At 41.1% G+C, this 27,134-nt stretch overlaps 4 protein-coding genes across 4 annotated transcripts; 2 read left to right on the top strand and 2 right to left on the bottom strand.

The window, feature by feature from the left end:
- Positions 1-73: 73 nt before the first annotated feature.
- Positions 74-5,898, bottom strand: slc25a34 (solute carrier family 25 member 34). Its single transcript, XM_084034155.1, has 6 exons — positions 5,807-5,898; positions 4,683-5,421; positions 2,886-2,951; positions 1,662-1,814; positions 1,407-1,541; positions 74-1,308 (listed from the first exon to the last, which is right to left on the bottom strand). The coding sequence occupies exons 2-6, from the start codon at positions 5,181-5,183 to the stop codon at positions 1,120-1,122; spliced, it is 1,044 nt and encodes a 347-aa protein (XP_083890281.1). The 5' UTR covers positions 5,184-5,421; positions 5,807-5,898; the 3' UTR covers positions 74-1,119.
- Positions 5,899-7,193: 1,295 nt separating this feature from the next.
- fbxo42 (F-box protein 42) lies at positions 7,194-13,689 on the bottom strand. Its single transcript, XM_084034090.1, has 10 exons — positions 13,537-13,689; positions 12,278-12,557; positions 11,966-12,082; positions 10,972-11,106; positions 10,169-10,322; positions 9,914-10,024; positions 9,418-9,514; positions 9,200-9,256; positions 8,979-9,095; positions 7,194-8,876 (listed from the first exon to the last, which is right to left on the bottom strand). The coding sequence occupies exons 2-10, from the start codon at positions 12,549-12,551 to the stop codon at positions 7,818-7,820; spliced, it is 2,121 nt and encodes a 706-aa protein (XP_083890216.1). The 5' UTR covers positions 12,552-12,557; positions 13,537-13,689; the 3' UTR covers positions 7,194-7,817.
- Positions 13,690-16,063: 2,374 nt separating this feature from the next.
- Positions 16,064-20,298, top strand: LOC311029247 (SUZ RNA-binding domain-containing-like). The gene is made up of 4 exons (XM_084034299.1): positions 16,064-16,355; positions 17,289-17,338; positions 17,441-17,707; positions 17,798-20,298. The coding sequence occupies exons 1-4, from the start codon at positions 16,305-16,307 to the stop codon at positions 17,907-17,909; spliced, it is 480 nt and encodes a 159-aa protein (XP_083890425.1). The 5' UTR covers positions 16,064-16,304; the 3' UTR covers positions 17,910-20,298.
- Positions 20,299-21,058: 760 nt separating this feature from the next.
- On the top strand, positions 21,059-27,054 carry necap2 (NECAP endocytosis associated 2). Its single transcript, XM_084034222.1, has 8 exons — positions 21,059-21,232; positions 22,497-22,597; positions 24,227-24,331; positions 24,912-24,993; positions 25,296-25,404; positions 25,533-25,677; positions 25,778-25,868; positions 26,032-27,054. Exons 1-8 carry the CDS (start codon positions 21,138-21,140, stop codon positions 26,075-26,077), a joined length of 774 nt encoding a protein of 257 aa, XP_083890348.1. The 5' UTR covers positions 21,059-21,137; the 3' UTR covers positions 26,078-27,054.
- The last annotated feature ends 80 nt before the right edge of the window (positions 27,055-27,134 follow it).

Here is a 27,134-nt window from a genome sequence, read left to right as displayed (position 1 = left end):
TCTATTGGGTTTGACTCAAAAGACTTCCATTCAAAAGTTCCCATGATCCAGGAGAATGGAAAAAACATTTTTGTTTTCCTTTTAATATCTCAACAAGAAAACACACAAAAAAAAAGGTGATATGACCCTCTAACTGATGCTTCTTCAACCTAGGAACCTGGTCAGAAACTACATGTTCAATTCCTGTGAGCCCAACCTTCACGTTGCCTTTATTTCCTCGTGCTCATCAGGTCTGAGTGCGCTCCATGTTTAAGGTCCAAAGGTCAAATAGGATTGAGTGCAGTTGTCAGTCTAATCATTTCCTGATGAAAGAGTCTGGAAGTGCTCTCAAAACAGAGCAATCAGACACCTTTTAACCAGCTGTGAATAAAGTCACTTTGCTTACAATGTGTCTGATATCATGCACTACATCTATGCTGCACTTGTGTCCAAGAGGACACAAAAACAAATGTTTAATGATTTTCACTTTTTTTAAATCAACCAAAACATAGAGAATACAAACAAAACAAAAATAGCTTCATTATTATTATTATTATTATTATTGTTCAAAGGCTTAAGTACCTGTAGGTTAAATTTCTGTATTTAAAAACATCAAATAATTGTGTAAGTAAATAGAAACATTCCCATTGGATGTTTAGATTTACATAGAACAGACAAGGCAACTAGAATGATGTATTTAACAGTGACAGCAGCCACACTGGGCTATGCCCACAGAATAAAGAGATTATGTCTTAACAATAAAGACTTGTTTTTAATCTAATCTGCACTTCATACATATACCTGCAGGCCACATGGGTCTCATTTCAGCTTTGCTGTGAGCCCAAGACATTAGTTGTAAATGAGGTATCAAAGTAGAACTTCACAGTTCAACAGCATATATTTCATATATTTGTGAAATTTCATGGGAACTCCTGAGGGTGTTTGTTAGAGTCTGTGCAACGTGTGTCAAGAGTGAGTTGGTGAGTCTCACTTAAAGGAATAGTTCCACATTTTGGGAAATGCGCTCTTTACTCTCTGCAAGAAAGTGAATAAGCTTATTTACCAAAAATATCCAGACAATATTTGCTTCAGATTCAGTGTCCACAGTCCAGTCAATCACACGCAGGCATGTGGGATGTTTTAGCTCCTTCCCTGGCTCTGCTTGTCCTTCACAGAATGTTGCCTCATCAGATCCCAGAACAGCATGCTGAGCACTGTGTGTGGAGCCAAGCGCAGGAAGACAGGGCCCATGCCTTTATACAACCCCAGCAGGCCCTCAGCCTGGCACACCTTCAGCATACAATCGGAAAATCCGTGGTACAGACGGCCCTGATAAGGCAGAGAAGGAACACAGTAAGTTTGAGTCTGTGTTCAGCTAGAATACACTTACAACACTCCTTTGATGAAAAGAAGTCACTTCAACTCACCCTACGCAACTCATCCACTGGCTGGTTGTAGAGCCGTGTACTGACGACGTCGAACGGTGTCATGCTGATCGCCACGGCGACTCCACTGATCATGGCGGCTATCAAAGCTGTGAGCCAGCTGTTTGGACTAAACCACTGCAAGGAAAGAATGAAAGGGATTATTGACTGAAGTTTTACTTCGGGCTGGTGACGTAGCAGCAACTGTTCGGTTACATGTGCTATAAAAAAAAAATGTCAGCCGTTTGTCACGTCTACCTGGGAATGTGACACCCAGTCCTTGGCTGAGGTGAAGGTTGCCAGTTGAGCAGCTGATCCCACCATGACGCGGGGCACGGCCCCGTTCACTCCCCTCCAAAGACCAATGAAACCGTCTCTTCTATAGATGGTAACAAAGGCATCAGACACTCCCTGGAATGGAAGAAACAAAGGAGCACTTAATGATACTGGGTATGTTTTACATACATGTAGTAGAATATAGCGTTTAAATGGGTTTCTGATGGGACTTCATACCAACACAAAGTACTAAAGCACTATCATGACTTGAATGTTATTTATTTAACAATGGCATTGAGATCGCTCTCGTGATGCATTTGTATTTATCTGTTTCTGCAAATTAAACAATCACATTACATGGCTAAATACAAAGTCTTCCTTCAGCTGATGGAGCCGGATCATCTCGAAACCCATCGGCTATCAGTCCTAAGACAGGTAAACTTCTGGGGGGGAGGGACTATATTTTGGCGGATGAGACAGCGATGAGACATCCATTTTTCGTGTGCTGCTCTTTTGCTCTCAACATGGACTTTTTAACCAACACCTGCTCAAACATGACTCGGTCTACAAACACAAACCAGAATCTTGTCACGCGAATGCAGAATCTGTTTCTAGGGAATAATCCCCATCAACCAATAATGATTTACATATTTCCACATTATGTCACTTTATAGCTCTACTTCACTACATATTTGTTTTAATGAAATATATGTATTTGACAGATGAGAGTGATGACAAGGTAAGATGTCCTGCAATAACAGGATCACCATAACCAACAAAAGGACGAGGGAGCGGTCAAGTGCAGTGCATACACACCCACACGGTCCTGAGAGCTGCTGTTATTCCAGCGTGGAACTGAAAGCACCCATGTGGCTGTGCAGGTGCTTTTAGTTTTGCATACAAAATATGGGATACTGTTATGGATACAAAGCATTATTATGATTAAAGTAGTTGTTTCTCTGCTGTGTGCATTTACTTTAAATTAATCATTACTGACAAAAAATAATAAAAATAACATTCCACCCTGCATAATAAGGGCTTTTACTTTTGATACTTTAAGTACATTTTCTAGTAATACTAACAAAATATGACTTGAATTTTAGATTTACATGAGTAAAGCATCTGAATGTATATTTACTATAATAACTCTAATTCCAGAAAAGACAACTTATAAAATGTATGTGTCTTACATTGAACATGTCTTACCAGATGGTTGTGCTGGTGGCCCACTGCTATGGCTTCTACAGTCTGAGCCTGCAGGTGGGTCTTCACCTATGAGGAAAATGCAGCACACAAGGTTTAATATGCATTCAGACTGCACTAGATAGATACTGTGTCAAAAAATGAATCCAAGTACAGACAAAACCAGACTTGTGTGAGTCAGATGTCAAGAAAGGTTATGCAACAATTACAGGTAACGCCACTGTTGTCGACCAGGTGTGAGTTTCATAACACACACTTGTCTTAACAAATTCCTCAGTGATTCATTTGTACCAAACCTTAACGAAGAAACAGCAGTTATAGCATGCTCTCATACTGAGTGTCAATAAAATAACCTTCAGACGTCCTTCACTCGCTGACTGCAAGGAGCCACAAGACGCTGTATATTTTTAGTAGCAGAGGGGAAGGTTGAAGCAAAGTGCAGGGTATATTTAGTGATCTACAACATTTTGTAAAACAATATCGTCTTTCCATGACTGTGCAAAATGTTGGATGGCTTTAACTACCACAACACTGCTCCTCTCATTCCTGAATTATTCTGTGAATCAAAAGGAAGGTGAGACGAGTGTGAATGTCAAAAACATTAGTCGTCTATCTTTATAGATGCAAATTAAGTCTATGTATTCTAACAAACAAAGCAGGACGGGATGTGGACACGTTGGGGGAGGGCAGATAAATAATGAAAAGATACACGGCCCATCCATGTGCATAAGATATGCTTAAATCAGCTTAATACCATATTTGTTTTATCTTGTATTTTTTTTTTCAAAACTAGATGTGATCAGATTAGATGGCAGTGATTCGTTGTTCTTACAACACACCCCCCCGTGTAAGTTCACTTTGCCTCACGGGCACTCGTGTTGCGTAAAAATAGATGTGGGCCATTTGAGATGCCTGTGAAACTGAGCCGTCTCCGATGTGATACAATACTGTTGTTGAGGCCAAATGTTTGCAATGTCACGTTTGAATTTAAGTTTTGCAATTTTGTTTCTTTCAGGTCATTTAAAGTGGGAGACCCCTCGTTTATTTCGCAGTCAGGGAGCTGCTGTTGTTTTTTATATTTTGCCTATAAAAACCATTTAATAACCTTCCCATTTATATCTTTCTTAGGCTTAAAACAGTTATTGTGAAAAGGATTGGTTGACATTTTTATATTATTATTTGGGTAAGTGAGTGCTTGAGTGAGCGTGAACAACAACTACTAGTAACACATGTATTATGTTGCTGTAGATAGACACCTACCAGGTGTAAACGTTCTGATTTCTGGTCATAGATAGTGAGCACTGTGTCAGTATTATCCAAACATTATGTTTCATAAAAAGATTGATATGCTGAAACTTTTTGCATAATATATCTGAAGCTTGCCACAGAAGACACTCACATGTCATCTTGACACATTAGCTCCTCTACTAGTCTTCTTTATGTAGGCGCTTGGCTGTTAATTAACATGTATGTGTGTGAGGTTGTGTTGAGTATAACCTAACTCGAAGGATCCACTTGTGGGGTTTCAATTACAATTGATTTGGACCTATTGGGCTCACACAAACACACACACACATTGCAGAAATACACCATGGTTGACAACCTGTGCAACACTTTGAGGGAGTTTTTTTTAATGAGTTTCATTGAACTAAAAACTATTCTTAAGAGGGTAAAAATCCCTTCAAAGAACTGCTCACAACTCAGACATGCACTCTGTGTGTGAGGAGGGGTCAAAAGAAATAATAATATGGGGAACCCTGCTATAGTAGAGACAATAGAAGGAAATACTAGTAAACTTACCAGGTAGGCGGGAGAGGCAACGAGGGCTCCCAGCGCCCCGGCCCCTGCCCCTGACAGCAGACTCCCCCCATGGAACGAGGTGATACCCAGAGCTTCACAGTAGGAGTACGAGCCCAGCCTCACGCCGTTCATCACACCCTGGTACATCAGCCCAACGGAGAGCCCCTTCTGCAGGCCCCGGAGCCCGTCTGTGCGGCCCACCACCCAGAGGGCCTGCAGGACTCCACGATAGTGTCTCTGGTAGGATCCTCTTGCACGCAGCTCTCCCTGAAGCTGGAGACGGGTCTTCACAACCTCCAGGGGATTGGTGAATATGCAGGCTGCGCAGCAGGCAAGAGCGCCCAGGGCGAAGTCCAGAGGAGGCCAGACAGCTGGAGGGGGCGACGAGGGGCCGAGGACGCTGCAGGGAACAGCGGACACAGTGGAGGCCATTCCGTGAGACGGCTGGGCACCGAACACAGACTCTTCTGGTGACGTTTTCAGCAGCTGAGCACTGGTCATGCCTGGGAAGTGTTTGTCCTGCCTCTGTGTCCCCTTTGTGCCCGCTTGATAAGGAACTTGGTGCAGAACAGTGACGTCAAAAACAAATGCTATCAGCTTTGATAACTCATTTAATATCTGTTTTGCATGTTTCTCCTGTGGACACTGACATCAGGTCAATGTGCCTCTTTAGTGTCCTTCGGCAGTGACTTTCTTAGGGAGCTTCCTTGACGATCTGTCTGTTCAAAAGAGGCACCATCTGCAAGAGAGTGCATTCATGGTGAAGTAAACAGTTTTTAATTGTGGGGTTCCGGTCTGTTTACAAAATGCTCAGTCCTTTATATGAGGATAGAGCGCTTGTGTGTAAAGAGGAAGACTGTTAAAATTGTTTTTTTTTTTTTTTTTGTAACTCTCTACTACAACCTTAAAAAAACATCTTTAAGAGCAGGCAACTGCACACACAAGATCAACTTACACGAACAAATCACACACCACTCCAGTCTAATTCATTCAGACCAGCATGCGACTACACAGCACAGTAGCACCGCCGGCACCCACAATCAAACAGAAGACTCCTCTCACGCGCCTTCTGAAGCATTACATCAAACCGCTCTTGAATTTGGTTACTTCACTGAGAAACTCACAGTGTCCAGTGATCCTGTGCAGCTCCATTCTTCCCCTTTCCCCCATCATTGTAAACATGTGTCCTCAGCACATTCATTGTCGGAGTCTCCTCCCACCGCCTCTCGCCAGAGCCAATCCGGTTTCGGCCCTGTCCGCCACGTCACCATATGCCAGAGTCTGCGCCAATCACATGGCTCTGCTCCAAACTGCCCCCGCTCTGGTCCTATGGGAGCTCTCTGGGTAAAAGGTTATTGTTGGTCAAAGAGGGGGAGGCGGAGAGGGTCTCGGGGAAAAGGAGGGCAAGGATCCAAGTCGTCTGCTGAAGATGGATCGGATATTCTCAGAAGCAAAACAAGCTATCATTTTATAACAGTAACGAATGTATAGGATACATTTTCAGCATACAACTGTATTAAAGGGGAGATAAATTGGTAGATCTGTTAAATAATAATAAAATAACACGAATGCCGAGAAACATTTGTTGTGAAATGTGTTAGCTACGAACGACATTTGGAATAAGTCTTGTTGAGATGACTCATCAATGTGCCCCTTCCCCTATGAGCTGTATCCAAGAACAGGGCCACTAGGGGACGCTCCTCTACTCTTGTACAATCTACTCAGGCATTACTCCAAATGCCTATGAATAATATACATCGGGAGCTCATTATTGAGTTTGGAAATAGCAGCAGATTAAAAAAAACCTCACCACATGGGTGAATATGTAGCTGACTATGAGCTGGCGATGGTTTCACATTATCTTCCTCAGCAGATGGAGTTGTTGAGCTCTTTAAAGACTTGTTATGGAAGCAATATCTTTTTTTATTTCAGATTTTATCATGTAAACTGTACATCTAATGCTGTGAAATATAATAACTGCTTAATACTTAATGGTAAAATGCAACTGCCATTGGATTTACAGCATTGGAATATTACACCAGGTAATTTTAAGTTCAGTCACAATGTTTTCTGATCACACCATTATTCCAAAAACAAGTCATTTTTAGATCTACAAGTTCAAGTCAATTTAAATTAAGCTTCAGAAGTTGGATTGCAAAAGGAAAAACCAAACTTTAGAGAAATATTTTAATGTTAATTCAGAAGCATTTAACATTGAGTAGTTAATAAAGCACACATTTAGGTTTTCAGTTGATTATAAAATTAAAATAATTATGGCCTTTCTTTGCTTCAATACTTGTCATCCACATCAGTTTATGAATTGAGATTGAAAATCCGTGCTCTAAAAAAAAATCTAAACATCTGAATATTAATGACAACTGTGTGACCGCCATCTGCTCATGAAGATTGTGTGATATGGTTGAAAGCTTATGGACATAATAGTGAGATCTTGTCAACAAATCCAGAAACATTTGATAGACAACACGCGCACACACACACTCTGGAGGAATATTAAGACTGTGACAGACATGGAGGCCTTTATTGTTTAACTATGCTTATAGAACAGTGCCATTTCTCTCACCCACCATGGCCCCCGACACACATTAGTCAACAACTTTTAACCACCATGCACACATAACGCACACATACACACACTTACACCGTTTTCAATGTAAACATTGCAGGCTTAAAGAGTGATACAAAAAGCAAGGTATTCGTCAACCGTTTCTGCGTGCCTTCTTCCAGAGTTCCCTCCTTTTCAAGAGTTCAGAGAAGGGCAGCACAGAAAAACAGAAATGTTAAGTTTGGCTGATCACCTTTTGGGGAATAACAAAAGAAATGTCCTGTTCTCTCTAATCACTGCAGTCACAAACGCACTCACACACACTGACACGCCCATACACACAGTCAGGATTCTCATTCAACCAAATGCTTTTATCAAAGTGTAGTTAAAGTGTGTTATTTTGAATGCTTGCAGTAGGCAGAAGGGAGAATAGTGAATTTATGAAGTGGAACATCTAACAATGATTATGTTCTTTTCCCATAATCCTCTCTATATGAAAAAGGCCTTGTGTGTCAATTCCCTTGTGGTCACAGGGCAGAGAGTCCGTCCTCCCAATCCGGTCTGGAGCTGCATTACCTTTTAGCTCGTACAAAGTACAAGGCGTTGGTTTTAGGGTAGTACTTCACATTCTGTTTCTTGTCCATGAGGCCCCCAAAAATGATGAGCTCTCCCCTGCCTTGTACCACTGTGTGAAGGCTGGTCTCAGGAGGCCCAGTAACTGCAGCTGGAGTCCCGTTCCCGTAAACTCTCCAGGACACCACCCCAGCAGACTTGGCCCTGGACACATCCAACACATACATCTGCATGGGCTTGCAGTTGAGGGACTGATACAGAGGTTTCCCTACGTTCAGGCTTTGGGGTGGGTGATGGCCGAGACGCCGTGCAATAGGTGGGATAGCATGTCCATCAGCTCCAGCAGCCTGTGGAGGGCTGGAGGATGATGACGGAGGGGTTCCAGGAGGACCCGCTCCTCCTACACCACTTCCTCCTCCAGGACAAGCCCCCTGTGTCTGAAGGGAAGAGGATGACGAAGAAGACGGTAGCGATGAGGAAGATTTGTTTTTCACTGCCTCCAGACCTCGTCGTAAGGCAGCGGGGGACACTGCTCCTGGGGGAGTGTGTGGGGAGCCTGCAGGAGGTGTATGCAGACCGTTGGTGCTGGGCACCTCAGGGTGGTGAGCAGTAGAAGGGGGAGATTCCCAGCCATAGTCTGTGGAGGCAGATGGGAGAGGGCGAGAGGAAGGAGATGCAGCCTGGGCTGGGCTGGTCCTTGGTGAAGGGGAGGATCCATTTAATAATGGGGGGAGTGGAGGAAGAGGAGGGCTGTCTGGGCCTTGTGAAGGAGACGGCTGTTGGGATGAGGATGGGCTCCCTTCTCTGGCACTTCCTCTTGCTGAAGGCCGGGGTCTCAATGTGCCCCATCGGCCGTTTACACATGGAGCCTCTTCAACAGCTCCCAGGACAACACCGGCAGCCCCGCTTCGAACAGGAGACTGAGAGCGCAGGGAAGGCGGTTCAGGGCCAAGAGGGGCAGGTGTGGCACTTATGGGGGACGGCCGAGAGTTAAGACTTGGGCTGAGTGGCGCACGACCAGATGGAGCCTGTGAGAAAACCACCACACACTGGCCCACCTTGAGGTGAATGAACAAAAGGAGAAAAAGAACACATTAATGACTAATCTGATGATCACACACTCATAGACATGCAGTATAGTTGCTTAGGCAGACACTTACTCTACACGCTGGGTGACACCACAGCTCCGGGGCCCCATGGTCCTCGTTTTCCACCTGCAGCTGCTGCCACCTCCATGGTGGTGCATCCATGTGGAGGAGCCAGGCGTCTTTAAGGAGCTTTAACACACAAGACACTGAATTGTAGCCACTTATAGCCACATGGAACAATTGTTAGGAGATATAGTTATGACATACTGATACTAGTGAAAAAAAAGACTTACTGCATTAGGACCCCCACAGCCTCCCAAGATGAGCAATGTCTGATCATCAATGACAATCTATTAAAAAATATTTAAAACAGTATAATTTAATTTCATATTTTTTTAAAAATTTGAGTAGCAACTTTACGGTCAGTCCTTGTTCATTTTTTATTGAGCAACAATTCTATCTACATTTGGAGGAATGGTTTATTCTTCTAGCTTGAATTTTGAAGCCTTACTTGTGATTGGCCTCCTCGTGGGTGTGGTGATGGGCCAGATATGGGTGGTTTAGACCAGGACCACTGTTCCAGATCCAGAACCCAGACTTCGTTACTCCTGAACAGTGAGGTGTGACAGTCAGATACATTATACACCAACACACTGATTAACAAGGTTCAAGGATTCAAACTAACAGCCCATCTACACAGGTTGTAGAACAGCTCCCATTTCACTTGTCTTTTTCAAATTTATTTGACTCTGTTTAACCCACATAACTAGTGATTGTATATGATTTACTCAAGGTGATGTAACTTCATCACCTCAGTACATTTTATATGCACAATCACCTGACACCTGAGCAGTCAATAACTATTTAACTGTCTATGAACAAGGTGAAGCACCTTTGCAAACATATGTTCTGTAATTTTAATAAACAAAAAGTTGTACATTTCACCTTTAATTTGTGCATCTCAGCTTTGGATAATTACTAATTAAATACAAGTAAAACATTCATACATTTGCCGTGCTCCTAGTGATCCCCCAAACACCACCATGGTGTTTCCAATCACAGAGGAAGAGTGGCCAGCCATAGGGGGAGGCCCATGTGTTGTCACTATACAATTCCACCTGTGAGAACAGAAGAAAATATCGATCACAACAAGGAAGAAGATAATGATGATGATGATGATGAGGAAAAGTTCAACTGTACTACTTTTGCCTATTATTTTTCACAATTGCATCCTTTATTTCCAGTACAGATGTCCCTCTCACCAGTTCTTTGAAGGAGAGTAGGTGTGAATTTCATCAAAAAACCTTTCTGGTTGGTGCAGTGGATATGGGCTTGGGCGAGTCCATCCCCCAAACAGCACTAACAGATCTTTGTGCATCACTAAAGTCGCCCCAGCTTTAGGAGATGGATAAGAGCCTGGAAGAGAAAAGGGAAAAGATATGACTCAGACTGTAGCTAAATATGCCCGTTGATGTATCAATTAATTCATAATCTAATACTAATACACCCAAAATATGTTAGTGGAGAAATAAAATGCATTTGACAATCACTTTTAAGATAATTCATACTTATTACCATGAGCCAAAATGGCTGAACTGAAATGGAAAGCATGGCACAAAGTAAGTCTATGGAATTATTTTGCCACCTCACCTATTACTGACTAAAAAATAATTTAAAACACAAACATTAATTTATGCTGTAGGGGCCAAATCCTCAACGTAAATTCTCTTTATAGAAATCTCTACCGCTTAATCCCTAGCATGCACTTTCATAAAAGCCACAATATGTTCAGCAATTAAATGCAAGTGCGCTGGTATAATAATTTCACTACAATCTCATTTCATCACTGCTTCTATTTGGGGTTTTTATAACCACCTCCTCAAATACTGTGTACTCGGCTGCTGCTGAGCATCTGACTACTATATTCACTTAACATGGTTCACCCTCCCACAGTTCCCTTTACATAAGCCCCATGTGGAGCTACTTTTTACCAGAGGTATGCATCACAAAAAGAGCTCCGATTTCTGTTTCCCGTTGGCATGTATTTCTTAAAACCTACTCGTACCTGAGGCTAAAGGGCGGATCCACTCCTTGCTGTTGAGGTCAAGTCTCCACAGATCATTGAAGGCAGCATTGCAGCTACTCTGAGTGCAACCCCCAAATACATACATAGACTGGTTTGAGTCATAATAACATGCACCTGCAACCCAAAAAAGAACAATTAACCACAACTTAACAGCAAATAGTGAGCTTTGAGTGTTTTATACGTTTTTTGTTTGTGTTCCAGGAGCAGAAAAATCAGTGCAAAAACTTACATTTTTATATGGTAGTCATCGCCATATATTTGTACATAGTTGTTTACAGTACAGTAAGAATTATTTAACAAGTAAAAGAATAAAAAAATTGCCTTCCGTATACACATACACAGTCAAGCTTGTCTGAGGCTTTATTCAGTAAAATGGTGATTTGTGAATTTATTCTACATCAACCTAAAGATAAACTTCGAGGTAAGTGGCCTGCTACAGCATTTGACACTGGACATGTAAGCAATTCAATGTTTATCACAAATCAGTGTTTTTAAAGCTCAAAATTATAAACATTTTCAGTCATAATATAAAAGGTGGTGATAAAAAGGCTGCTATCAGCTTGACACTGAAATATAAACATTTGTTGCTCACTCAAGTGACTGATATTGCTCTTTTCATCAATCACCAATCTTGCATAGGGCAGAAGCCATTTTATATGCTGCACACTGGACTCTTGATCTGATCCAAGGTAGAAAATAACATTTTCACTGGGCAATTTTGGCCATTTTTTGCCACAGCTGTTGAGATTTTTGGAGGCACTGACAAGCACAATTAAAATTTTTGTTTTGCCCCCTTGGTTGCATTTTACAGAGCAAATACTTTGCATTTGGGAACAATTTTGCACCCAATCATCTTTGACACTGATCTGTTTCTCAGCTAGAACCACTCTGAAACATAATTTGACTTATGCGCATATATATACATGACGTGACGCATTTGGACATGAAGTCTTTTAAAGCAGCATATACTGACTGTGTGAGAAGCGCTGAGTGATTGGGGTTCCTGGATATGGGTAGGTGCGACTTTCCCACTGGATATTTCCCTCCTGGACGGCTCTCAAGAAACCATGGTAGCACTGATAAGCAACACCTAGTTCGGGTAAAATATTAGTTAGCAAAAAGAACACACAAAGAAAGCTAGTTCCATTTAAACGATTTCTAATTTTTGAACATTCCCTCTCCATTTCCCTGCTCATCATGCAATGCCCCCTCCCACCCACTGTAAGGTTAACCAGTCCACCTTATGATTCAGTTTTATACAAGACTATGGAAATATGAGGCATACCTTTAATGAGGCGGTACCACTGCTTACATACAAGTGCAGCAGTCTTGTGCTCCTGGTATGGTGAGAGGAAGGATAAAATATATTCAAGAACTTCCTCTGGCAACTCCTCCATTGTTCTCCCTCCTCCTTTGGCACTACTGTCCATGTTCCCTTCTTGTCGGCAGGACCCCATGTTTGCCTCTTCTTCCTCTGTTATCCCAGCAGGCTCTGCACCATCGTCCTCTGTATCCATGGCAACAAAGCATCCATCCTCATTATCATGTGAGCGGGACATTATTGTCTGTTGAGACATGGGGAGACATGCTAGTAAAGTAATGTACTAATAATGTTCCGGTGCATGTTTGCCATCAGCTACATTTAACTACATTATAACAGCGGTTAATATTCACACTATATTCTAGTAGACTCACCTATTCCATACCTGACCAGTATGTTCTTTATTGGATTTTTGCAAATCAAATGTAATGAGGATGAACTCCATGCAAAATGTGCATAGATTTGGTGATAACCCCCAAAAAACAAGGACACCACAAAGCTATGACGGTAATGACCATTGTGTTTTTGTGGCAGTTAGTCCTCAGCAATGTTAATTGTCACATCCATTGTCTGAAACGGGTGGTGCCCTCTCTAGATTTAGCAGCTGGTCCCTCCACATAGCACGTCCCTCTTATATCGTTAGCTAACGTTACATCTAACTAGCTGTCGTTAGCCATCACATCCCATATGAAATGCTGGATTGCTAATGCAAAGTACCACCTCAAGCTTACCACCTAGGGAATTAGATGAAACTTGTTACAAGTCATACGGCTAAACAAGGGATGGCTTAAGCTAAAAAAGAGTGTCTGACCGGCGTGTACATGTCAACGAATTTAACACGATCCTTAAACAATATGTGCTAGCTCTGGCTAACGCTAGCTGATCATGAGCATCCAAGCTAACGTTAGTTAACAGTAATACATCTTTAGCTAGCGGCATAACGCGTACAGGTTTTCAAACACATGCCTATGCTTGACAAAACGTGGGAACCCCCAACTTCTTATGTATCTTAATCACACGACAGGGCAAAAATCTCGGCTAACGTTACACCCAACAAGCTAGCTAGCTAGCTAGCTTACTGTTATCGCCAGTCTTCTCTGCTGCTGATAATCTATGCTAACGTTAACTCGAGCAGTGGCTGTGTGCAGTAATTAACGGGCTCCTCTAATGACACAGATACATGTTGTCAGTTCCATCCTTAACATTTGCAGCATTATTAATACCGTTGTTGTAGACGTGGTGATTTCTGGGCTCCGAGTGTGTATCTTTCCTCTGCTTCCCCCGGTATCAGCTCCGGAGGTTCCTTTGCAGCCTCCAAACAGTCGCCATCTTCCGCTCTGTGAACAGCGTCGTCCGCAGCACAGCGACACTGTAGCACAGCAGCCGCGGACCGTCTGTAGCACCAGGGTGGGTCCTCTGTAGCGAACACTGCGCCCCCAGCTGCTGTGGGCAAATAGGTTGCCCCGGGAGTAGTTGGAATGAACGACAACACGTATAATTACGCAATTTAACACAACACCGTTATATCATCAATTATAATAGTTATCTTAAGAAATCAATCAGTAAATCTTTTTGAGAATGGACCCTGAACAGAAACTGTACACATGGCAATGGTGAACCGTCAAAACACCATGATGTATAAATCCATGGTTAATTTGGTCTTATAAATGTGGCCCATTAGCCTCATTTTGGTGAAAGTTAAGTATGACTGCTGAGAATGTGAATGAAGGCGTCTCTTAAGAATCGAGAGAGGCCAACACTGCACACAAATAAAGAACAAACACTGTTGCAAATTTAAGTGTGTGAGGGAGGCAAAGTGTTACATCTGCAGTTATTTTGTCGCCAATATCTGTGTGTTTGAGCTTTTATTTTATTTTATTATTTCTTTTGATACAGTTACCTTGTGGTAGCAGGGGAAAAAAACAAAGGTATTTAAATGGTTCTGTCCTATTCTGGTGTCCCAGTAACCCATGGATATGAGAATCCTGACACTGAAGCAACTAAATAACATTGAGTCTTCATTTACTTTACTATTTACAGGTGTTTTTCCCACTGTGACATGTCACAATGCTAAGTAACTATTCTGGTGCTCAATATTGATAGAAGGCTTATTGTGTATCATCTGTTGGGCTGTGATGCAACACAAGAAAATTGGCAATGTAAGCTGACTAGTCTTTGGTGTTGAATATTTTAACTATAAACACTGATTTAAAAAAATTGGTCAGCGTATCTTCTTCTACAGATATTACCAATTATGTTTATATGATTTTCCATCCATCCATCGTCTACCGCTTATCCAGTATTCAGGGTCGCGTGGGGGCTGGAGCCGATCCCAGCTATCATTGGGCGAAGGCAGGGTACACCTTGGACAGGTCGCCAGTCTATCACAGGGCTGACATGTAGAGACAGACAACCATTCACGTTCACATTCACACCTAAGGGCAATTAAGAGTCAACAATGAACCTATCCCCATCCTGCATGTCTTTGGACTGTAGGAGGAAGCCGGAGAACCCGGAGAGAACCCACGCTCACATGGGGAGAACATGCAAACTCCACACAGAAGGAACCCGAGCCCGATGTGGGAATCGAACCCGGGACCCTGCTTATATGATTTTGAAGTTCCTAATTTTAACACTATTGTTCAGAATAGATGATCAACTGAAAAATAAACCACACACTTAATTAATTACTAATCTTAAATTGGGCATAAGCCATTTGACCTGCTATATAGCCTACTGGAATCATATTCAAATCCACATATGATCAAAATCCATTAAAATTGCATGAAAACATTTATTTTGGGTGGTTTTTAAAGCGTTTTCTGTGTAAGTTTCATAAAGGTAAAGACTCAACAGCTGTCATAGTGTGTTACATAATATATATCTCTGTACATTGCACATATTACACTGTATATTATACTGTCTTTTGCACATGAATTGGACAATAAGTAGCATATTTCTGTATTATATTGCAGTCCAATAGTTTTTATAATATACTTATGGTCAACTTATGGTATTATGTTTATTGTATGCACCAAACACCAAGGCAAATTATTTTAAAGCATACTTGGCAATAAGTGATTCTGATTTCTGACGCTGCGTTTTACGTCACTACCTTGCGTTTCCACACTGTAACTACCTAGCAGTTGACTTTGGGTATTTTGCAAATGCCTCCAAGCAGACACGTATTATTCCAAATATATCATGGCCACAGTCATATTCTGCTCATTACAATAGTTAACATCGGTCCTTGGTGTATTGTATTATGTCATTCATAATGTTTTGTCCAATGACACCGGTGGGGTATCTGTCAGTGCCTCCTGCCTCGCACAGGACGTCACGCAGCACTTCCTTTCAACACCACCATGGTAAACACCTCAAACCACCACGTCCAACTCTCTAGCGCTCTATCCACCAACAACAACGACAGTGCTACTTCGTGATAATAACATAAAGCGTAAGACTGTTGAATTAGCGTTGCCACATTTGAGTCCTCATTTAAAGTAAATCACATTTATGTGGCCTGTTGGTTGTCTTCTTGAAAGCTAGCAAGTTGACGTTACCTAAGCTAACGTTATAACGTCATTTCCCTTACGGTTTTAACGGTTAAGTCAACTTAAGAGACATTTAAACCCAGGCAAACGGAGTAAAAAAATAAACATTTATTATGTCTACTGTGTTTCCGTCTGGGCGGCGTGTGGACGACACCAGTGGCCGGTTGATTTACCGAGGTGGACCTTACGCCAAATTTAAAGTAGCAGGCAGCCAGGGGGATTGCCCTCAGTAGAGCATTAAGCTAGCAGGCTAACACGCGGCCGAACGACGGTTTGCGAATTAGTTTATTCGGCCTTTATCTGGTCACAGACACCCGTGGGATTGATCAAAACGCGGCACTATTGAGCTGTGCACACCGCCCCATGCCCTCTGCGTGGATGGGAGTGAGTTAGCCGGTGGAGCCGAAGAAGGTAACCAGCCAGTAGTTCTGTTAAACATGGAGGATGACGAGGTTGCAGAGAGCTGGGAAGAGGCAGCGGACAGCGGGGTGAGCAACGCGAACGTTGTACAAATATATTATAAACAAGCTTACAAGTTGATTTCAGTTTGTCAGTCGGAAACCTAGCAAGGATCCGCGACACGCGGAATGTGTCTGGCGCTTGAATACCTGATATAAACACATTATATTTATTTTGACTACGGCTTGTTTTCTCATCAAAGAAATCGGCTTGTCTTCCTGACTGAGTCTCGCAGGCCTCGCCTTCCCATAACGACACGGGACCGTGGCTGGATTGTTGTCATTTTATTTACTTCTAACAATGATTGTATGATGTGCGGAACATTCAGGAAAAAAATATCCACAAAGAAAACTTAATTTTTATAAAGTGGACCCATTTGTTTTAGACCCGCCCATTGCGGAAATGACAGGCTGCACTGAATCATTACAATACCATAACAGTGTAGTATGTTCAGGGCATTTCCATTACTATATTTGGAGTATACGCAAATAGATTTAGCATGTTTTTCTATCGTGTGTTGGTAGATTGAACCAGTTTGATTTGTTTGTGGCGAACTGTTAATTATATGTTCGTAGAGAGTCTTGTGTTTTTGCACGTGTCATGTTTCACTTTTGGTACTGTACATGATGTGAATATTGTTATCGAAATGCAATGGTGAAGTGACTGCATTATTTTATCCTCCCCTCCCTGTTATAAGCAAACTGAAATCCAACATCTGGCCAGGTGGTGATATGATCTAATACTGGGATATGTAGTTTACCCTGTCTTAACCCTAAATATGAATCTCATCTTCTTCTTCATTCTTAAGGTTCAATTATTGAAGTATTTAATAATAATTATCATCTTTCAAAAGAATGTTTTCTTTTTTTCTTGCTTGTGAACATGTTTGCAGGTTACAGGTCAACAAATAATGAACTTGTTGGACAGTAATACCAATGTAATAAATGTGTTTTTCTTCTCAGGAAATAGAGAGAAGGCTTGAGGCTAAACTGAAAATAAATCAGGAGGCAAAGTAAGCAAATAGACAATTATTATTAAAACCATACAATTACATGGTAAAATTGCAAGGAAGTTCCAGTAATTTTATTCCTCTCACTCCTTTTTACCTGTACAGGAAGTCCAGTTTGGGCTCGGGTGGCTCACCTGTTCGAACTGCTATTGTAATCCAGGACGACTCTCTGCCAGCAGCTCCCCCACCACAAATTAGAATTTTGAAACGTCCTTCAAACGGTACAGCAGGAAACCTTGCAGCCTCGACTCGTCCCTCTCAGCAGATGAAGTCTTTGGCCCAGCGAGAGGCAGAGTACGCAGAAGCCAGAAGAAGGATCTTGGGTAGTGCGTCTTCAGATGACACGCCTCAGGACAATCCATGCCAGGACAGGTAAGACATTACAACAAAGAAGAACAACAATGTAGTTAGAAACACCTGGAAGTGAAACACACTGTTATTTATTCTAATTTCTCCCCATAGGCCAGCTCGTATGAGTGTGCAGCAACCACCAGAACCAGGTCGTCAAAACAATCATGTGATCCGCCAGCCCACTGGCCCCGACGGCACCTCAGGCTTCCGGCTTTGCAGATAAACAGCTACCTGCTGCAAGGAATCAGCTGTCTCCCTGAGAGGGCATAAAGGGTGGCAGTTCAAGGGGTTATGTGTAGTATGTAGAGCAGAGTGGTGGGATGGGACAACAATTTGACAGACATTAGAAATATGAAGACGTAGCATGGATTAAAATGAACTTCTCCACCCTCTCTCTACTCTGCTTACTGGCGTGGTCTTTGCCTTTCACCTTGTCTTTTCCTTCTGTGGAATGCTGCAAGGGGCTGGCAGAGATCAGTCAAAGATTTGAAACCCCTTCTGTTCCACGCTGTGAACAGGCTTTTGCCTCACATCCCTACACACTGTGATACTTTGATGTACCATGAGGTGCCCTATGATTTTAAGTATGATTGGCCGGCCGAGTGCCAGGGAATCAGGTGTCTGTCTCTTCAGGGAGAATAAGGAGAGCTCGCGAATCTGTGGGAATCTTTTCCCCAGCGAGGTGCAAGTGAATGAGCTGGCCTCTCCACTGATGGAGCGTGGATCATGGCTGGGTGTCCACCGGGTAGCTGGCTCCAGTTCCTCCGGTTCAGTGGAAATAGTGCTCGACGGTGCCGAGAGCTTACTGCGCGTTCATTGACTCAAATTACAAGGTGACGGAGAATCAAACCGATTCAACGCTTTGAGTAAAAGTGCGCTGTATACCGTAGTTGCATAGAGATGGCAGAGGCCGAGACCAGCACTTCCTACAGTCCACAGGCCTCTCTTTGGCTCTGGTGGCTGTGGAAGAAATCCCGATGGGCATGCAGCCTGTGGCCAAAGATTACAGATCAGAAAGGACAGAATTTCACTAAATCCAAGCTTATTCAAGCAATACGATGAATTCACTCCCTGGATTATATTTTACATATTGCCAGTTACCTGTGCTGTGTTTTGTTTCAAATTATGTTTTGTTTTAAAGCTGTCATTGTTTCTTCATGTTTATGACATAGTATGTTAAAGTCAGAAGAGCAGTTGTGTATCAGAGATTAGATTATGTAGCTGGCCTAGGGAACTTTTTTGGTAGTCATGTTACATTTTAACAAAATGGAAAAAGTCAGACCTATTCATAAATTGAAACATCATACGTTATCATCCATAAATGTCTTTGTGTGTGTTGCCTTGCTGTTTCTTAGCAGAATTGCTGACTTGGAACTTGTCCGACAGCCGACTGCACTGCATCTGTTTAGAAACGAGGACCTTTATCTGTTTTTGCACCAGTTGAAATAAATTAACTGATTGCATTATCAAGGTGATGGTTTGGTTCTCAGAAATAACAATTTGATGCCCAGTGTGGAGGATGTTGTAGTCACATGACAACTGTGTTATTTTGGAAAGGGTCGGGGAAATCTTTTTTTTTTTTTTTTTAAATCAGTGTCCTTTTAGAACGAAACCAAATTCCACTGCTTGGTTTTGATGGATGTGTTTCATGTGGTGTTTTTCACACAAAATTATTTTATACCATTGTCTGCCACCAATTAAAAATAAAAGTTTGCATGAAATAAATAATCTCATCAAATACTGTTGCATTACCAGTAGTGATGATTACTGTAGCCATTTTTGCGCCCTTTGACACTTGTATGCCTTAAATGACAAATGCTCCCTGGTTCCATTCATACACTTTCCAACGGGTAGTGGTTGTTAATCTTAAAGTTTTTTGCGTTCTTGTGATGGGTTAATTATTTTATTGAATAAATCCTGTCATTGAGGGACACTTTCAGCTGCAAAAATGTTAGGAAAATCCTAAACCACACTCATTGAGAGTGCAATAATGCTTTTCTTACAGGTATGTTCCATCACTGTGATTTGACCATTATTTGTCCAAATAATTTCCCCTGTCAGTAAAACCAGTAATTGGAAATATTTAAAAGAAAAGTAATTAAATGAAACTACCATTAACAGTAAATGATTTGCTTCCACATAGCAGCAAACTTACCAATGAATGCTGTATATGAACCACTTATTTCAATCATTCTTAGTGTAAAAAATGAATAAATAATCAATGATAATAAAAGGCATTTAGGGTCAGAGGAGTTAATGGTTCACTAATATCTGATAATTGAAGTTTCCTTTTGTTGTTTGATTACAGCAACCTAAGTTTTCCATTGCAGCTATAACATGTCAATATCTTTCTTTTAATATACACTGTACTTTTATTGTGCTGTTCCCAGGATTCAGGTTCAATTATTGATATAAAGTTGATTTGTAATCATTTTAAATTGATAATAAAAAGCAAAACCCCATCCTGTATCTATGTGTTTGACACATTAAGCTTTGTTTTAGTCATTCACAGATGCTTGTCCTGGAGGCTGATTTGATGTCATTCTTGAATTGAAACTTGAAAAACAGAAATTAAATTTAACTACCCTTTAATAAACACACTTCAAACTTGGTGTATGTTTGTTTTGTATTTCATGAAACCTGTTTATTTGTGCAGAAAATTTAACAAATTCAAAGCATATCTTATTTGTACATAATTTAATGTGGTGTATCACATTTAATCAGAATAAACTTGTGCCAAACAGCAGTAAATGCATAGTTTTCAACCACAATTTTTTGAACGGTGAACCCCATGTACCATAGAAAATGTATTTTCCAATATTATATATATTACATAGCACTACTAAACTTAATGTTTGACATAATTGTTTATTGGCCACATACTATGAAATGTCTAAAAAGTATATCAATGCTCTTAAATTTAATATCATGATCTTATGTAAATAAATAAAGGCAGAAATTAGAGTACTATACTATATTGGTTTCTGGTCTGTCAGTTGTATATCTGTAAATCTAGTAATAAGGTCAATGAATTACAATGAACATACGATGCAATGTATTTGTAAAATGCTCAAGCTATATTCATTTTTTTTAAATTTACTCACAGCGGGTCATTTAAAATACTGATAATTTAGCCATCCCAGAAGAAGAAGAATATCTATAAATTACTTTATTAATTCCTCTTTGAGAAATTCAGTTTACATTCTCCCGGTTACACTTAGATACGTATTATTTCATAAGTAAAGCATGACTTCTACCTGTGAGTATTCTTTATTGTAGTAGTACTGACATCCTTGACTGCTCAAACCATCCTGACCACACGGGGCGCTGTTTGAATCCCGCGGCTCGGCTCGTTTCTGGCTCTTGTCGTCATGTTCAACTCCGGCCGTGTCCATTGAAAGTCGGAAGTCGGTTCTGCTAGTTAGTGAAACTTTGGCGAAAACTTGACAAAATGGCAGAAGACAGCAGTTATGAGTCAATGCTCTGTGTAAAGCCCGAAGTACATGTTTACCGGATCCCGCCGCGGGCTTCTAACCGTGGATATCGGTAAGACGAGCTCAGAGAGTAACATTAATAACCACAGTAACAGACGAGTCTCATGTAACTGCGAACAAGTGTCCGCCGCCGAGCTAATTAAACGGTAGTACACCCTTTATCGGACAACCAGTTGTGTGGATGTTTGCTACTTTTTCCTCGATATCCTTCCAAAGTGTAGTCGACGGTCCGAGTCACCACAGCCAATAATGAGGCTACGAAGGATTTAGATAAACAGACACAATGTTAGCTAGCTGATACACATGCTAGCGGAATTTCCAAAACATAAATTCGCCGTTGTTACTGTTGCCTGCTCACTGAAATCGGACACCATCATCCAGACTGAATAAACACTTGCTAGACTGCGATTTACACTTGCCGTCATGACAAATGACCGCGTTGCTTATTACGTTAAGCTGGGAAACTTTAAAATGGCAGAGCTCGTGTCCGATAATGGATTGCTTTAGAGTTGACGCTAGCGGTTAGCTAGCTAACCTTAAGTGTCGTTAATTAATATGCGTAAATTAATTCAGTGCATTGAGTGCGTATGTTGCGAACGTTATCGGATAAAATACGTATGAATACGCTGTCTAAAGTTGACTTGAATGTGTAGGGGATACCCGGCGGCCTCTTGTTTTCACTATCTGACATGGAACATAGTTTTTGTCAGGTGTCGCATTATAATAATGACAGGCCAAGGAGGAGTTGTCCACCACCAACACAGCATTATGAGCAGGTTTTCACTTCTAATGAGCAGCCTGTTGCCTGTGTTTCTACATAAAGACTCTGTCATGGAAGTGAATTCTCTACTCTTGAAAACAGAAAAATCGAATTCACGGTCCATTTATTAGCTTTTTATGGAGTTTCCCCACTGTATCTCCTCCACGGATTAGATTAGATTTTAAACAGAAGACCGTGAGGTGCGGTTGAAAGCCCCAGGAAAAAAAGGATTAGTAGACCCTGAAGTATGATTTGATGATATGATTTTTTTCTTGTCATATGTGTTAATAATTATATAAATTATAAATGTTAATGTCATATTGTAGTGTGATTTTGTTTGAGCCTCTGCATCCTTTCTAGCAATTTACAGTAAAGACTTCAGCCCTCATTTTAAAAGTCATTATGCCTGTCCTTTTTACAGAATTGCTTACCTTCATTTGACAGCACAGTCTTCCTGAAATGTTTTTATTTAATTTCCTCCTGCTGTGAAAAGCTGCAGCTGCATGTGTGTGAAAAAAAAAAACGGTTTTCAGATGTGTGCTTCCTGTTTTTCTAGTGCTGCTGACTGGAAGCTGGATGAACCTGCATGGACTGGGAGGATGAAAATCAGCGCTAAAGGCAAGATGGCCTACATTAAGTTAGAGGACAGAAACACAGGTAAACAAACCGGCATCCCCTTGCAGCTTAATGTGATGCATGTACTTAATTCACCGCATACATTATTTGTATTGGTCTTAATGACTCAATTTACAGTGAAGTATTTTACTTAACCTTTTGCCTCTGCAAGTCATTGTGCAAGATAAGGGGAACTGACTCATTTAAATCAGTCTGTTTCCATAAGCACGGGACTGCCAAGTATTAGTACAGCACTGACTGTTAAAAGAGAGCCATTCTTTCCTTTGACCTTTAAAGTGGACCTGATTAGTGTAGCCAGAAAGATAGTGAGAAATCCTCACCGGTTTAGCCATGAAGCATGAGTGAGACTGCTTCATTGCCGTGACTGCTCTGTCTAACTTTGATGCATCAAATGTGTTCACAATTAAGTAGCACAAGATGGTGGTTCAGAAATGTTTGAGACTTGAAACATGTGGTGCACAGCATGAGGGAAACTCTGCTGTAGAAGACTCTAATGGATTAAAAGGAATGAAAGTTTACCTAAACCACCCCACTGGTTTACTAGCAAAAATATGACTGGTTTAATTTTTACATATTCGTGGAGAGTCTAATATAACCTAAAGAAAGTGAGATTATATGAAAGCTCCTGGCTGGACCTGTGAACAGACATTCGTACTTTATCCAGGCTGTGCCTGTAAGTAATTCCCCTCTAAAAGAACTGCACTGCTGTGAATCCAAGTTTCACATTTAAGGCAGAATTTGTGTCATTTTGGATCATGACAAGCATGCAGAAGAAACGGTTAAGGCTGAGTTATGCTTCCGCGTCGACACAACGCAAGGGGGCTTGCGGACCCCTTACGTCCTTGCGGACCCCCCTTACGTCCAACGCAAGGGCCTGACTGTACCTCCCAAAAATCCTAGACGCGCGTCGAGGCGACGCAACACCAACGCAGCGGCATTGGCTGTGATTGGTCCACTAACTACATCCGCTGGAGACCGCTATCCGGTTTCCACTCATAAACACCGCCATTTAAACTTTTAAAAGGCTACTTTTATTGTTTGCACCTCGTTTTATTGTTTGCACCTTGTCGCTTTTGCACAAAGAAATAAAACACCAACTTCAGAAAAATAGTGGATGTTTAAAGCCGGAAAGTAAACAAATAGGCTATAACGAGGCTAACGACGATATACGTCAAGAGTCTCAGTCGGTCGGTCAGTCTTTACAAAAAACATAGCGCCCTTTACCGGTGTGGCATTGAATTGCATTTCGACACGTAAACCCAACGCAGAACCATCACGGTCTCCAAGCAACTGCGTGGCCGTTGCGTGGCTGTTGCGTGATCACTACGCGGAAGCATAATCAGGGCTTTACGCTGTGCTCAATCCTCAGAAAACGTACAGTATTGAGGAGATTCATCACGATGCTTGCCACTTTAACAAGTTTCCTGACTGACTTTTTTAGTTTCTGCCATGTTTGCTAAGTATGTGCTCAAAGCTAATTACAAATGCATGGTTTGTTTTTGGGATGTAAGTGTACAGGTTGTTAATGTGACCAAAGCGTGTGTCAAAAAGCTTGTTATCTTTCTTTGTCCTTTGCAAACAACCTTTTTACCTATTACTCACAATTCAGATAATAACCCTGAGGTATTGGTCTAAATGTGTTCTTTGCAGGAGAGTTGTTTGCCCAAGCTCCAGTCGAACAGTATCCAGGGTGTGTAGTTGAAGCAGTCACAGACTCCAGCAGGTATTTTGTGATCCGGATAGAAGATGGCAATGGTAAGATACTTACATCAAAGAACTAGGTGGATAAATTGAATTAAAGACGGCTCAAATGTAATGTCACATTCATAAAAAAAATGCATTATATCAACAAAAAATATATTTAAATCTGACTTTAGGAATATATTTTAAATGATAAAGAAAACATCTATCAAATCTTGAAGATGAATATTTTTTTTCCAAGAGAATCAGCAAGTAAATAGTGAAATAGTGCATTAGCCTTTCCCTAAACAAAGATGGTCTCAGAAAGGTATTTTTACATTGGAAAAAAAAAGTATTTCCACGCTACTTAAAAGTTGTTCTTCTCTACAGTATTGATCAACGCGATATTTAATGTGACACATGACTTAATTCACTGGATTCTCAGAGTAATTATCAAGTGACAGAAGAATAAGTTAAAGGGGATTTTCTTTCTTGACGTAGAGGTCGCATCTATTGCTATAAATGGCATTTAGCTTACAGTATATTCTCCCTTACTGTCTGTATTTAACTGCAGGAGTATGTACTGTATGTGTTATCATGTGATGCATAGGATACCCAAATGTGCCTTTGTCTTTACAATTTTACTTTTATAAAGGACGTCATGCTTTCATCGGTCTGGGTTTTGCTGATCGTGGAGACTCATTTGACTTCAACGTCGCTTTACAAGATCATTTTAAGTAAGTTATCTCCTCTTTTTTATTTTCACATCTCTGTTCATGCATATCACCTCAAAATGAACAAATCTGTTTATATTAACTGGTACATATTTATAAGCATCTTGCTTTATTTACATGAATCATTTTAAAAGTGATATTGTGAACAACATTCATACCTTTATGTTTGCTTTGTGGGTAGACAACAGTGTACATCTGTCTATCATGCATATCCTCCTTTGTTTTCACTCTAAATGAGTGTTAAAGAGTATCTTGTTACATTATTTTAGTGACAATTATTATGCCTTTAAACTGTATTTCTAAAGGTGGGTGAAGCAGGAAGGCGAGCTCGCAAAACAGGAAGCTTGTGAGAGTGTGGCGCCGAAGCTGGACCTCAGCTTCAAAGAGGGACAGACGATCAAGATCAGCATTGGGGTGAGTCATTCAGCCCCAACATTACACTTGTAACGGATTGAATAAAAGCATTAGGTAATACAGTGAACAATGACAGATTCTATGAAGAAACTAATTAAACTTCCATGACTCTATCTATGTCTACACAGAACATCAAGAAGAAGGAAGCAGGCGGGGCCAAACCGCGGCCCATGGGTATGGGTCTACTCCCACCTCCACCTGGTGCAAAGATTGGAGGTGTCATACCTCCTCCTGTGGGACAGCAAGCAGTCCCAGCTGTAGAGACTTACACTGGTGATCATCGGACATTTTATCAAATCCAATTTTTAAAACCTCTTCACATCATTTAAACCATATTCATGCTTTCCATAATTGTTTTTTTTTTTGTTTCCAGATCCAGTCGGACTTTTAGACTTTGGGTCCCCCGGCCCTGCAGCCCCACCCAGCTCTGACATGTGGGGGGATTTCACATCTGCAGGCTCCAAGTAGGTTTTTCCACAAACTGCCCCCTGTATTTCTGTCTGTTTAGTAATCCATCTTGTCCATCTGTCACATTTGTGTTTGTTTAACATGCTTGTTTTTGAATTCTTTCACACTCACCATCATCATCACAGTCTCATCTTCCACCCCCCTCCCTCTCCTCCACAGCTCCAGTAAAGATGCTGCTAAATCAGGATGGGTGCAGTTTAGTTGAGTGGTGAGAAAACATGCACACACTCAGGTTCCATACATTCCATGGACGGGACGATTGTGGCAAAAAGAAACTAAAAGCGTGGAACTGTTAGCAAACTTGACCAGCTCATTTTGTTCTGGCTGCACTTGTTCTATGATGAATATGTTCACATAGATTACAGCCCGCTGACCAACGCACTCTGGAGGAACAAACATGTTCATATTTTTACGATCATATTCTTTTTCTCACCCTCCGTGATGAAGGGGGATCTTTGTTTGCTTTTAGAAGTCAGGTGACCACTAAACCGTCACTGTTGGCGTGTCTGCCCTCCTGAAGACAAGTGAGTGAGTTGATGGTTTAAAGGAATAATTGTGTTGTTACACTAACCAGATAAAAACATTGATTCGTTGCCTTAAATCAAATGTTCCCTTGTTTTATTTCTAGTTTGTATCTCTTGTCACTGTTAATCTGTCCAGAATCAGATTTGACTGTGTCCCTCTGCTCCTCGTCATGCTCCCATCATACAATTCTCATTACACCAGCACCACTCATCTCAAGGTTGTTGTTTGTTACCATTTTGGGAAAGTTAGTTTGAAGTATCCATGTTTTCTTTAGATTTATACCATTATGTGTTTTATTTTGTGTTTCCAATTGTTTAGTTTTTGTTGGTTATTTGATGATTGGTTTAACATTAAATCTCTGAAGCCTTCGTCAAATTACCCAGGTTGTTTTAATCGTGTTGGGAAAAAGTCATGATGGCCATGTTTTTGTCTTTCATTCAAAGTTTGTTTTGGTTTTGTGTGTTTGTCTTTGTTTACGCACTTCATATTTCTTTGTCCCGTGTGTTGTCGCTTTTAAGAAATGTGCCTTTTACCAAATAGAAATTTCCTCAATCGTGTCGCTCATTTGCAATGAATATTTGATTAAGTGCCTTTCTGAAAAAGATCTAAAATGTAAACCTATGTCTCCTTGTAAATAAACAATATATTTGACATTGACTCTTGTTTTGATTTTTATTAATGAACTAGTTGGCGTGTGAGACGGTCGAGCGGTCTCTTCGGCCGCTCAGGTTACACAT

This window comes from Eutrigla gurnardus (assembly GCF_963514095.1).
Source record: "Eutrigla gurnardus genome assembly, chromosome: 2".
Classification (NCBI taxonomy): Eukaryota; Metazoa; Chordata; class Actinopteri; order Perciformes; family Triglidae; genus Eutrigla; species Eutrigla gurnardus.
The sequence above is the reverse complement of the archived record's forward strand: the minus strand, read 5'-3'. Positions and strand labels throughout refer to the sequence as shown.